Source organism: Trifolium pratense, linkage group LG7 (assembly GCF_020283565.1).
Source record: "Trifolium pratense cultivar HEN17-A07 linkage group LG7, ARS_RC_1.1, whole genome shotgun sequence".
Taxonomy (NCBI): domain Eukaryota; kingdom Viridiplantae; phylum Streptophyta; class Magnoliopsida; order Fabales; family Fabaceae; genus Trifolium; species Trifolium pratense.
In genome coordinates, this window is record NC_060065.1 from 21,271,041 (window position 1) to 21,284,039 (window position 12,999).

The 12,999-nt window shown below is 33.0% G+C and overlaps 2 protein-coding genes and 1 non-coding gene across 6 annotated transcripts in view; all 3 read right to left on the minus strand.

Annotated features, from left to right (window-relative positions):
• Positions 1 to 77: 77 nt before the first annotated feature.
• Positions 78 to 4,832, minus strand: LOC123900040 (calcium-dependent protein kinase 32-like). Of its 2 annotated transcripts, XM_045951340.1 has the most exons (9): positions 4,144 to 4,832; positions 3,463 to 3,586; positions 3,198 to 3,341; positions 2,693 to 2,845; positions 2,446 to 2,532; positions 2,160 to 2,275; positions 1,864 to 2,034; positions 1,007 to 1,237; positions 78 to 627 (listed from the first exon to the last, which is right to left on the minus strand). In XM_045951340.1, exons 1-9 carry the CDS (start codon positions 4,615 to 4,617, stop codon positions 529 to 531), a joined length of 1,599 nt encoding a protein of 532 aa, XP_045807296.1. In that variant the 5' UTR covers positions 4,618 to 4,832; the 3' UTR covers positions 78 to 528. The 2 variants fall into 2 exon arrangements, with proteins under 2 accessions (XP_045807296.1, XP_045807297.1); XM_045951341.1 differs by lacking the exon at positions 2,446 to 2,532 and having other exon boundaries at positions 4,144 to 4,793.
• On the minus strand, positions 1,644 to 1,746 carry LOC123900245. Its single transcript, XR_006805896.1, has one exon. It is a non-coding gene; the product is annotated as a U6 spliceosomal RNA (small nuclear RNA).
• Positions 4,833 to 10,768: 5,936 nt separating the features above from the next.
• LOC123900038 (calcium-dependent protein kinase 7-like) overlaps positions 10,769 to 12,999 on the minus strand; it is a 33,816-nt gene continuing 31,585 nt past the window's right edge. For 2 of the 3 annotated variants that reach the window (XM_045951337.1, XM_045951338.1), the window contains exons 5-10: positions 12,848 to 12,937; positions 12,624 to 12,739; positions 12,394 to 12,495; positions 12,119 to 12,265; positions 11,431 to 11,670; positions 10,769 to 11,238 (exon numbers count right to left, since the gene is read on the minus strand). In XM_045951337.1, the coding sequence (XP_045807293.1) occupies positions 11,155 to 11,238; positions 11,431 to 11,670; positions 12,119 to 12,265; positions 12,394 to 12,495; positions 12,624 to 12,739; positions 12,848 to 12,937 (779 nt within the window). In that variant the 3' untranslated portion in view covers positions 10,769 to 11,154. The remainder of the gene's footprint in view (positions 11,239 to 11,430; positions 11,671 to 12,118; positions 12,266 to 12,393; positions 12,496 to 12,623; positions 12,740 to 12,847; positions 12,938 to 12,999) is intronic. The other variant, XM_045951339.1, reaches the window with a different exon arrangement.

Consider the following 12,999-nt stretch of genomic DNA (forward strand, 5'->3'; position numbering starts at 1 on the left):
TATTTTATTTTTATTTTTTTTTCGGTGTAAGCCACAAAATAAAATAATTTAGCACATGCGAGAATGCTAATGAATAATGATGAATCGATGATTCTGCTGAAATCAACGGAGGTGCTGAGCTGAGGAATGAATAAACATGTACAATCATTACATCCCCGCCTTTTCTCAATGGGGTCAACACTTTAGTACCTACCGATAATTTACATAGCTGAAAATTTCATCCCTATCTAAAGGTACAACAAACTGAGTTTGGTCACTATGGACACACCATAATCACAATAATCCACCATGATTTAATAGAAGTTACGCTCTGTAGTTTTTTAACAATCACGATAAATCATTGTCATTATGACATATCTACTTGTATACCAATCGTTGGCTAAGACCTGTATCCTATTTCACCCATTAAAAGGGGGATGGGATCTCCAAAACATATACAAAATAATTAGACAATTATAATGAAGGAAAAGGAATTTTGCTGAGGATTTCTTTATCATATTTGCCAACAATGAGTAAAATTAGTCATTTTCAAAAGTCATGTCTATCCTCATAGATCAATTCTGATGACCACTCCTTCATCAGTTTCAAACTCCGATTTGTAATTTCCTCATAACTAATTCTTCCATCCTACAATTTCATGAAGAAAAAGATCAAAATGTGGTTCCAATAGGACAAATTAAACATCTACAATATACATATACAAGCAATTTTATTTTAAAATAAAGATATTAATAATGTATATTGTGGATATTCATATATGATCCATCCATATGGGGGTTTTCCGCAAAACACAATTAGAAAGGCCCCATGATGATAGGTGTTTCAAAAGATGCAGAATGATAAAGATTTGTCTGTCGCGTTGGGGCAACAGTTTTTGAAGTATAAAACTATAAATGCAGGTTTAATGGGATATATAGTTTAAATCATCATAACAAATTTGATATGATCTTTTTTTTCTTTTTGCAAAGGCAAACTTGATATGGCAAAAGTGAAGAATTATACTGACCTTATTTGTGGCCACATCATGCATAATTGCCGTAATGACCTTTTGACTCTCTGTGTCACTCTTATCAGTTTTAGCTATGGCCTTATGTAACTCCTCAAGTTCAATATACCCGGATTGCATTTTATCAAAATATTGAAATGCTATATCGACGTGTTCTTCATGAGACATCTTTCTCAGATGATCAGAAATGGCTAAAAACTCTCCATAATCAAGGTAACCATTTTCGTCGCACTGTAAAAGCAAAAACAGACCCCAAAGATTAGAAGTTGAAGAGACACCTTTTAAAGAGGATATATAGTCCCTTCATACTTTTTTTGAACAAGTAGTCCCTTCATACTGTAACCCTTGGTCTTGAGGATAAGCAACAAAAAATCCAATTTTGGTTATTTTATCCAAAATAAAATTTATATGTTCACATGATATTAAGGCATTTCACTTTGAGGATAAGGCAATATACATTTTTTAAAAGTAACCTTTCTTTATTGATACAAATTTCAAGCACCCTTTTTTTTGTCAGATAGCTTAGTGGCTAGAAATTCCATCTTTAAGGTTGATTAGTGGGGTGTCCGGGGTTCGAACCCAGGCCCCTGCATATAAAATGTGATGTCCCTTACCAATAGAGCTAAGCTCATGGGGACAAAATTTGGACCATTTCTCGATTTGTGCGTGTCATCCTTGCGAATGGGTCATGTTAATCTTCTCTGTATCGTTCCAATTTTATCGGATGTCCCCGAAGGGACAATACCCCTTTAATCAACATTATTTTTATTGTGTACCTTATTCAGCTTTTATAAAATAGTAATAGTAGTAAAAAACATACTCATCTTCTATAATTTAACTTTGGGCAATATACTCACAGCGTTCATAAGTCTTTGCTCATCTACATGAGGAATTTGTTGGGCTAGCTTATGCAACCTTACTCGTACTTCATGGTCGTCAATCTTGCTGAATTTAACTCCTGTATCCCTCACCCAGGATATTTCTCTTTCTATAACTTTTTCTATTGTAGTCAAATGTTTTAGAATCACCTGGTAGCATGAAAGAACAATACAACAAAATAAAAAACAAACCAAGATAGAAGGGTCATAAATGGAAAAAAAACATTTTAGAAATCATTTCTGACGAGGTATTCAAGTAATACTGATAACAATACCATAGATGTTGTTTTCGTAAGTTGGTTCATTATAGAAAACTGCAGGAGCTTTGCTCTGACTGTTTCTCCCAATGAAACCTTAGAAACTGTCTTTGCATTCTGCAACCATGGATGATCTGTATTAAGTTAACGAGCAATGTCAACATTCATACATTTCAATTTTCCAAATTTTGTGTAGAAATATTGTTCATCTGCTGCTAAGAAGAAAATATTCCACACAATTTTATATATTGTTTACTTCATCTACCGAAAAGCAAAGCATTCTATTACATGAACTGCATATTACCCAACTCATCATGTGTATTAAGCCTATACTTGAGAAGGTCTTTTTCTGTATCGGGTTCAGTCTTAACAAGTTTCAACCATGGATGATCTGCATTTAGTTAACAAGCAATGTTAGAGACTTAGAGTTCCCACTTTTCAACTTCTTTTTTGTATAAAACATTGTTCATCTGCTAAGCAGAAAAAGTCCAACACAATTGTATGTTTTACTTCATCTACCTAAGCATTCTATTATATGAATTGCATTTTACCTAACACTTCCTGTGCAGTAAATCGGCGCTTTGGGTCAGGATCAAGCATCTTTTTAACAAGGTCTTTTGCATTATCAGAAACCTTTGGCCATGGCTCCCTATTAAAGTCAATCTTAGATCGTATAATTGCTTGAGAAACTCCCTGCTCAGTTTCTGCATTTCAAGAAAGAAGTAGAAAATCAAATTTATCACATAGAAGAAAGCAAGAAATAATCATGTATAATAGATATTGGGTTGGTGATATCAAAGGTAAATAAAAGCTATTTATAATATCATTATCTTATATTGCACATGCAAATGTAAACACGAGGATAAAAATATCATGTAGAGCTAGCACTACTGTTAAGAAGTCCCACATCGGTTGCGAGATGATATAAATATGTGTTTATAAAGTAGAGGGTTGAGTTAGGCCCAACTCAATTCTAAGAGCTACGGATAGAAAACAATATATATTTTGTGATAAATAAAACACTCTTTTTAGGACATTCACAAGACAAAATCGAACCTGCCCAAAACGGTGGGAAACCACAGAGTAAGATGTAAAGAATGACACCAGCACTCCAGATATCAATTTCAGAGCCATAATTTCTCTTTAATACTTCAGGGGCCATGTAGTATAGGTTTCCAACTATCTGATTCAATCTTTCACCTGCAGAGAATTGCAAACTTCAGCTAACTGTACACGGTTGGAAGGACCAAAATGATGAATGATCATGCTCCGAGTCCGAGCAACAACATCAAGTGATTCTATAACTAGTAAAAAGCATTACCTGGTTTAAAGAAAATTGACAAACGAAAGTCAGTAACTTTCAAAGGTCCTCTATCCATTTTGTTTGCAAACAAACAATTTTCGAGTTTGAGATTTCGATACATCACACCATGTTCATGGCACATCTAAAATACAAAGAAATACAAAATAACCAACATTAAATGCCAAATTTATCATAACCAACACGGGATAATTATTACAGGCACATCAGCGCGCAATGAAAGCAAAGGATCCTCATACAAACCGAGAAACAAGTTATATCCTGTCCAACATTTTAATTCAAAAAGTTAACATGGTATTTTGTAAATCAAAAAATTGTTGTCTAAGATTATTTTAGAAATTTCTTTCTAAAATGTGTAAAAAGTGCAGAAGATAAAAATTAAAGAAGTAATGGTGTAACATAGGATATCTCTTTTTTTATTTTTTTGGTCAAGTAGCCTAATGACCGGGGTTCGAACCCAGCCCCTGCATATATAATAAAATGTCTCTGTCAACTGAGCTAAGCTCATGGGGAGTAACATAGGATATCTCTAATTTGATGCATCAGTGTTTAAACTAGAGAGATTGCCAACTATATGGGTACCAGTACCACAAGTCTCAAGGTATTAGTCGCTGCTGTACGGCAGAAGATACTGAAAAAGAAAAAAGAAAAAACTGAAAATGGTGATTATGAGTTTATGACCTGAACAACTTCGACGATGCTTTTGACGACAGACGCTGCAGAGCGTTCTGTGTAGTATCCTCTACCGATGATGCGATCGAGAAGGTTACCACCTTGACAGAGTTCCATAACAAGATGAACATGATGGTCGTCTTCATAAGTATCCTTCAACGAAACAATGTTAGGGTGATCAGGTAAATGCCTCATGATTTCAACTTCTCTTCTCAAATTTTCAATATCAAACGCAGTTCTAAGCTTATTCTTCTTGTAAATCCACTTGTAAGAAAATTGTTCTCCTGTTTGTCTGTCATTGCAATGGTATGTTATTCCGGATTCACTTCTCCATATTTCCGTTCCTAATTTGTATCGTATCCCAATCTCTCGGCCCGTGGGATCTTTTAACACCACCAATTTATTGGTATTAATGTTGTTGTTTATCTTCTCAGGCCAGTCCTTTCGTTTTTTATTCTTGAACAAACCGCATAGATTTTCCATTAATTAGAGTTAGTTACAGTAGTGGTTTCAATTTCAACAAAATTCAAGATTATTGTTTCTCGAATTAGATAATACTAATTTGATGAAAGGGAAGAAAATTATGTGAAATTGTGATCAAGGTGATGAAAGAAAGATGATTTAAGGGAGGGCTAATTTGGAGTGTGAAAGGAAAGAAGGCGATGGTCAAAGATGATGACTTAGACACACGTCCGTCCATCGTCTCTTTCTCTTTGTTTCTCTAGAAAAAAACAGTCAATACTCAATGAGATTTAGTATTTTAAATCAACCTACTTGATTAGTATAGTGGTATCAACTACCAAATTGTCTTACACGAGATTTTTATAGATTATTTTGCTGGAATTTTTTAAAGATTTTAACATACTTCCTTCGGTCTTATATAGTAAGTATGTCATCATAATACAAAACAGCAAGAAAACACAGTTGTTGTGATAGTGAACTAAAATTAGAAAATTACTTTTGATACCTTAGGACAAAATAAAGGAGTACACGCCACTTTTAAAAGTCAAGGAAGAACAATACATAGGAAGCAATAAGAGATAGAAACCACTAATTTTGGCTTCATCCTTCAGACTTTTGCCAATGTCATGAGAGATGATGACAATAATTCTTAAATCCAAATATATGGTCACATTCATTACTTTTCCATGTAGCTATGTCAATTTGTTCATTGATGTAGAAATTTCTATGTTTTCCTTTCTTTTTCCTCAGTGTTGAATTAATTGTACTCCAAAAGCAAAGGATCAAGCTAGGCACATCCACATAGAAGTGATCCATAATTAATCACCATCATTGAATTTGAAAACATGTTACTAAGAAGCTCTTCAACACCAGTTCTTTATTCCCTCTAGAGAACCTCATTGTAGACCAAAAAAGAGATAAATAGGGAGTAGATAGAATGGTTAGAAAAGGCAAGAAAATGACAAATTCATGAGACCATTGTATATGAGTAAAAATCATTCAATATGAAACTTCTAAAAATGCCATCAAACACCTACTACAAACTCTCAAATAAATCTTTTTTACCTTTTAATTATTACTATATATATATATATATATATATATATATATATATATATATATATATATATATATATATATATATATATATATATATATATATATATATATATATATATACTAGTTCTAAGAAAATGTTAAATCTTTTAATAACATAATTATATTTTTTTAATATTTCTTATATTATAAGCTTGTATACACAAGTAAACCCTAAACCTAATTTGTTTTCCCTCCACTTTTATCTTGCAGTTTTTTATTAAGGAGGAGCACACTGTAACACCCAAACCCATTATTTAATAAAATTCTACCTTTAATAAATCTTTCAAAATACGCAACGGAAAAGTAATGTTTGATATTATAAAAAGTCATGGTTCGGGTATTACATTCTTCATCAAAATATGATGTTTTTAATAGTAATTTAGGGTATTTTTAATAGCAGTTGAAGCCCAAAAGCAAGCAAACACCTGAAAAAGTGAAGTTACTTGGCCCAGAAGCAAGAAAAGTGGAAAAACAGCAAAAAATGTTTGTAATAGAAATAGGGAACGAGTGCTTCTGAACCTATTTTTAATAGTCTAATTCCTGATAGAGGGAAACAAGGGAGTAACCACCGACCAGGAGTAAGGGAGAGATCCGACCACACTTAACCACCCTGTGTGGTCACACACACAACATTTATTTTTCTGTCATTTACTTTCTATTCTTTAATTTCCTGTCATTTACTATTACCCGCAAAGATACCTTTCAAACAAACAAAACGAAGGCAACTATCTATATTCTTAAGCGAGACTAGTAATTTTGGCACAATCCATGTGGAGAACGATAAACTTATCACTTTATTACTTGGTAGCAATTCTGTGCACTTGCAGAACCACCGTCAATTAGTAAATACAAATAGTCATTAAAGACACTATATACTAAATACAACATTTTTTCTCGTGTCACAATCAGAGCGGAGCTTCACCGACGACTCGGCATCGATAAACATGTAACCTGTGAATCTGGACCCCCAAAGGTCCAGCACATAACACATAAAAGAGAGTTAGATAACATACTCAAATATATACAAGTGTAAGTAAAACTATATTTAAACACTTCATCACAATTCATGCATATTCTAACTCATACATATATTTCATTAATCTTGTTTAATTAGGAGTTACAACATAATTGTACTCACACTTCATTTATAAGCATAGTTCATCAATCTCATTTAATTATAAGCTACAAGAAATTATAATCAAATATCAATCATAATCCACAAACACCAAACATTGCCAATTATGTGTCACATATCACTTATCACCAAAATGCACACATAGCCTAATGCATTCTAATGCCACAATCTTTATGCTATGTCCCCTAGACATATTTAGTGCATGTGGTACCATCTTCTATATTAGAGTATTTCACATCTAATATCCTTCTTTATCGGATAAATATAATCTGATATCCTTCTTTATTGGAATATCCAATATCACATATAATTCATGAATGCATGTATATATTTCATGAATTCACTCACAATCATTTTAATTAGCATTAAGCTCTTCCTTTACTAATGTGAAACACTATCCAACATTACTTCTTTATTAAGATAACACCTACCTTAATATTCTTCTTTATTAGAAGGCTTAAATGCAGTTTTGACCCCCCAAGTTTCACAATTGCTTGATTTTGGTCCCCCACATTTTAATTGCTTGATTTTAGCCCTCCAAGTTTCAATTGCTCGATTTTGGCCCCCCAAGTTTACCCCATTTTGCATTTGCTAGCCCCCCGTTGAATATTTTGATTAAAAATTGGTTATGTGACATTTTAAAATTAAAAAAATAAATTACAAATTGTTTTTTAAAAACTAAATTATAATTTTTTTTTTATTATATGTAGTTTGTGAAATAATTTTGTTATATAAAAAAGTAAAAAAAACATTTTATGAATTATTTTTTAAAAACTTTGTAAACTTTTTTTAAAATAAAAAATAATTATTAAACTTTTTATTAAAAAAACAATTTTTAATACATTTTTATAAAAGCAAATATTATTATTTTTTAATTAAAACATATTTTTAATTTTTTTAAAATGTCACATAACCAATTTATAGTCAAAAAAGTCAACGGGGGGCTAGCAAATGCAAAAGGGGATAAACTTGGGGGGCCAAAATCGAGCAATTGAAACTTGGAGGGCTAAAATCAAGCAATTGTGAAACTTAGAGGGTTAAAATCAAGCAATTGAAATGTGGGGGGCCAAAATCAAGCAATTGTGAAACTTGAGGGGCCAAAACCGCATTTAAGCCTTATTAGAATAACGTAATTCTAATATCCTTTATTAAGTTGATTAACACCTTAATATACTTCTTTGACATTTTAACAAACATCATCAACACAATCAACAACAATTATATTTCACAAATATAATCAACAATTCATCAACAAGCAATCAATCATGGTTATAAATACTTAATTGCATGTTAGGATACCATTAATTCATGTTATAAGTGTTTAATTACACTTTAAAACATCCACAAAATAAGTCAGGTTCAGTGTTGGTCGCTGAGCGAAGCCATTGAGAAGACTGGTGAGCCAAGTCCGTGTAAAAACAGCTTTTGGCGAGGACGGTCACCAACTCTCGCCACCTGGTCGCTTAGCGAGGGCCTCTTGACAGCAATGCTCTGCATTGCGATTTCTACCTCACATCGACCCAAAAACCCAATTTTTGATGTTCGAGACCCAAAATAAGTTTATTTCCAACTGTAATCAATACACATAAACACAAAAGGACGGTTCATTTCACCAATCTACCATTTTTACTATGAAAAAGTAGAGATTAACCATTTTTAACTCAAAAGCTCGACAACCCAACAACTCATTCAAAACATTACAAATTCTCACTTTTAACCCACAAAATCGTTTGTATAACATGTTAAGAGTTTATTAAATATCTTATGAACATTCTCTATCATTTTCTTTAAGAAAATCACCCAAAAGCCTAAAACGAAAATGGGGTGAAGTAAGTTCGGGTACGGAGAAATCGACATTCTCCTCTTTCTCGTATCACCCACGAATATGAAATCTACTCTCTTACCTTGGATCGGTGAAATCTCGAGTCCTCCTCTTGATTCTTCGAGTTTTCCCCTTGCCGTAGCTCTTGCTCTTCCTTCTCTCTTCTTTCTCTCTTCTTTCTCTTCAAAATCACAATTGTGACACTTTCTCTCTCTAAGGGGCCATAAATAGCGCCCTACTCATGTGCCTCAAGGCCCATTGGGCTTCAAGCCCATTAGCTTGGCCCAACTCGCGTTAACTCTCATACCCCGTACGTTAACTAAAGTATTCGATAATTAACTTATAGTTACTAACTTAATAAAACACCGCGTTAATAAAACATTTACACACATAAAAACGAATAAATGGAAATTGAGTTGTTACACACACTCTCAGGTCCCAAGCCAATACCACCAAACCAATCCAAGTGGGTATACGTTAAGAAATAATAAATCGGATTATTTTGAAAAAGATTTCAGGTACAGGTGAAAACGAGATCTATTTATTATTTTTACTTTTTAGTGACAGTGTTTTTGTCACTATAAGTCAAATTTATTTTAAATTTCAACAAATAAAGAGTAAAATTATTTTAACAAAACAATAAAGGTAAAATTTGAAAAAAATTGATTTATAGGGGTTGAGGTATAATTGAAGGGGTGGAAGGAAAACTTTTCTTCTAATGATTGAATAATGAGAAAAAAAAATTTCCACGTATTTGAAGCTAACATTTTCATTCGTCCATGCACACCATCTCTCATCCAATCTGATAAACAAAACGCAGTCCTCCTCTTACTAACCTTTACCATAAACTCCATGACAACAATTTAGCCTTTAAAATAACAACATTTTGACAGACAGCTTTCCTTTCAAACACACTTATTTCTATGCATCCATAAAGACCTAGATCACAGATAGCCACATCATGTGCCTTATCTTCTTCCATTTTTTCTCTTTGAACAATCCACCATGTCGCAAGAAATGATCCATCGCTGAGGACGCATAGGCACCATCAAAACCCAGCCAGCTATAGATTGAAGTCCACACACCGTAAGCAAACTGACACAAAAAAAGAAAATGACTGCTAATCTCTACTGCAGAATTACAGAACAAACATGAAATATTGCCATTAGAAATAATTCTCTTAGCAAACAAGGCATCTTTTGTCGCAATTCGATCAAGAAGGACACGCCATCCATGAATAATAAATGGTAGACTCTTTGTTGTGGGGATCCAATAGAGGTGTAGGCAGTTGGATAAATTTTCTTAGTTTGGGATCACCATATTATGCAAAAATAATGTGGAGGCATCGGCTTTCGCCATTTTCACAGTTTCAATTTGTCCATACTAAAGAAACAAGGATGAAGGCTTCTCACCAAGATGTTATAATTTCAAAGGTCTTCAAAACTAGATATATTATCCATTTGACGAGTATCTCAAGGATCAAGCAATTAGCCATAATCTAAGTACAATGTGACAGAAAGCAAAGCCTGCAAAAACACTATGTAGTATCCTTTTACAAATTCTATGTCTAACAGTCTCAGAAACTTCTTCGACGGCTATACATATGTATTCCAAAAGTCATATAATTTGCTATATCAATTTCACATGACTAAAAATGTCATCCCTGTCTAAAGGTGCATTTTACACAACAAAAAACTAAAGATCTGGCTAAAAATGCCAAATGATTAGTCATTGTAACTGTGAATATTAGAAATATTTACAGCAACACAAATTGATGACCTATCCAATCCTACAGTTTAAGGAAGAAAACGATTAACGACTGGTTCCAAGGAAAACATACAGAAAACTAGGATAATCTCACAAAAGGAATAGTCTAACTTTCCACATTGTTTTACTTATTTGCAGTATATACAAAACTAACAAATCACTACTGTTAGTATTTCCACAAGAGTTTTGTTTATAAAACACGATAGAATACCTTAAGTTATTATCACCAACCAAGATCTTACATTGATCAAGGCAGTACAATCTGTATTCCAGAAGTCGTATAATGTTATTCAATTTCACACGGCTAAAACTGTCATCCCTGTCTACATGTGCGTTTAACACAACAAATGTTTTGTGCCAAATGATTAATCATTGTTCCTGACTCCTGTGAAATTTTTTAAATATTTACAACACAATTTGATGACGTGTACAATCCTTCCATCCTCACCTTTTCCGGATACTCTTAACGCAACATACCAAAATGGTGAAGGAAAAAAAGTGCAAATCACACATACATCACTTCTCAGTAGACACTAAATAAGGATGTGTATCTTTGCTTAAGTACATCAAACTGAGTTTGGAACTCCCAACAGCAACAATAGCTAGCCAAACTAGCACCAAGACTTATATCTTATTTCACCCCAAAAAGGGGGTAGACAACAATTATAATGAAGGACAGGGAAATTTTCTTACGACACCTTCTTTATCATATTTGCCTGCCTTTCAAGGAGTAAAATTAGTCATTGATCAATTCAGATGACCAATCATTCATCAGTATCAAACTCCGATTGGTAATTTCCTCATAACTAATTCTTCCATCCTACAATTTCATGGGGCAAAAAGATCAAAAGTAGTTCCAAATTATATGGACAAATTAAACATCTACATTTACAAGCAATTTTATATCATAACAAAATTGATATTATATCTTTTTCTTTGTGCATAGGCAAACTTGATATGATTATTTCATGATCATCAAAGCATAAACAAATCAAAAGTGAAGTATACTGACCTTATTTGTGGCCAAATCATGCATAATTGCATAAATGACTTTTTGACTCGTTGTGTCACTCTTATCAGTTTCAGCCAAGGCCTTAGATAAATCCTCAAGTTGGATATACCCAGATTGTTGTTTATCAAAAAATTGAAATGCTGTATCGACGTGTTCTTCATGGGATCTCTTTCTCAGATGAACAGAAATGTCTAAAAACCTTCCATAATCTAGGTAACCATCATCTCTGAATCCATGAAACTGTAAAAACAGCCCCCAAAGATTAGAAGTTGAAGAGACACCATTTAAAGGGGATATAGTCCCTTCATATGGTAACCCTCCGATCTCGAGTATTAGCAACAAAAAATCCAATTTTTGTAACTAAAATATTAACAAATCTTAGTAAACTTTATGCAATCCATTGAGATAATTTCTAAAATGCCGTCTAATTATTTTAGAATTAAGATTACAATGATCTTTCTCATAAAACAAATTCCAATAAAAGATAATTTGGAGGATGCAGTTAAATATGTTTTATAAATATATCTGATGAATGTTTTTCAGGAATATGACAAGTAGTCCATTTTTAAATGATTAAATAACGGGTGTATCATGTATAAAACATATTTTTAATGGTGGTGCATAGAAATTAAACACTATTTTTATTGTGTAATAAACTCAAGATCCTAGATAATGGCAATATACTCACATCATCAACAAGTCTTTGCACATCCACATCAGGATTTTGTTGGCCTAGCCTATGCAACCTTCGTCGTACTTCATCGTGGTTAACACAGTCTTTAGTTCCTGTATCCATCGCCCATACTTCTTCATCATACAAATGTTGTGCAATCACCTATTAGCATGAAAGAACAATACAACAAAATAAAAAGCAAATGAAAATAGAACAGTCGTAAATGGAAAAACAGTTTAGAAATAATTTCTGATGAGATATTCAAGTATTACTAATAATAATAGCATTACCCTCGATGTATCCATCGCCCATACTTCTGATGAAATAGAACAGTCTTTAGTTCCTGTTTCCATCGCCCATACTTCTTCATCATACAAATGTTGTGCAATCACCTATTAGCATGAAAGAACAATACAACAAAATAAAAAGCAAATGAAAATAGAACAGTCGTAAATGGAAAAACAGTTTAGAAATAATTTCTGATGAGATATTCAAGTATTACTAATAATAATAGCATTACCCTCGATGTTGTTTTCGTAAGCTTGTTCATTACAGAAAATTGCAAGAGCTTTCTTCTGACTGTTTCTCCCAATGAAACATTAGGAGCCGTATTTGGATTCTGCAACCATGGATGACCTGCATTAAGTTAACAAGCAATGTCAACATTCCCACATTCTGCAACCAGACAATTCTATGCTTTTTCATCTCTAAATAAAGCATTCTATTATATGAACCACATATTACCCAACACATCATGTGCAGCAAGCATATTCTTAACAAGGTCATTTGCCTTATCAGGTTTCTTCTTAACAACATTGATCAACCATGGATGATCTGCATTTAGATAACAAGAAATGTTAACTTTCCCAATTTTCAACTTCCTTTGTAGAAAACAT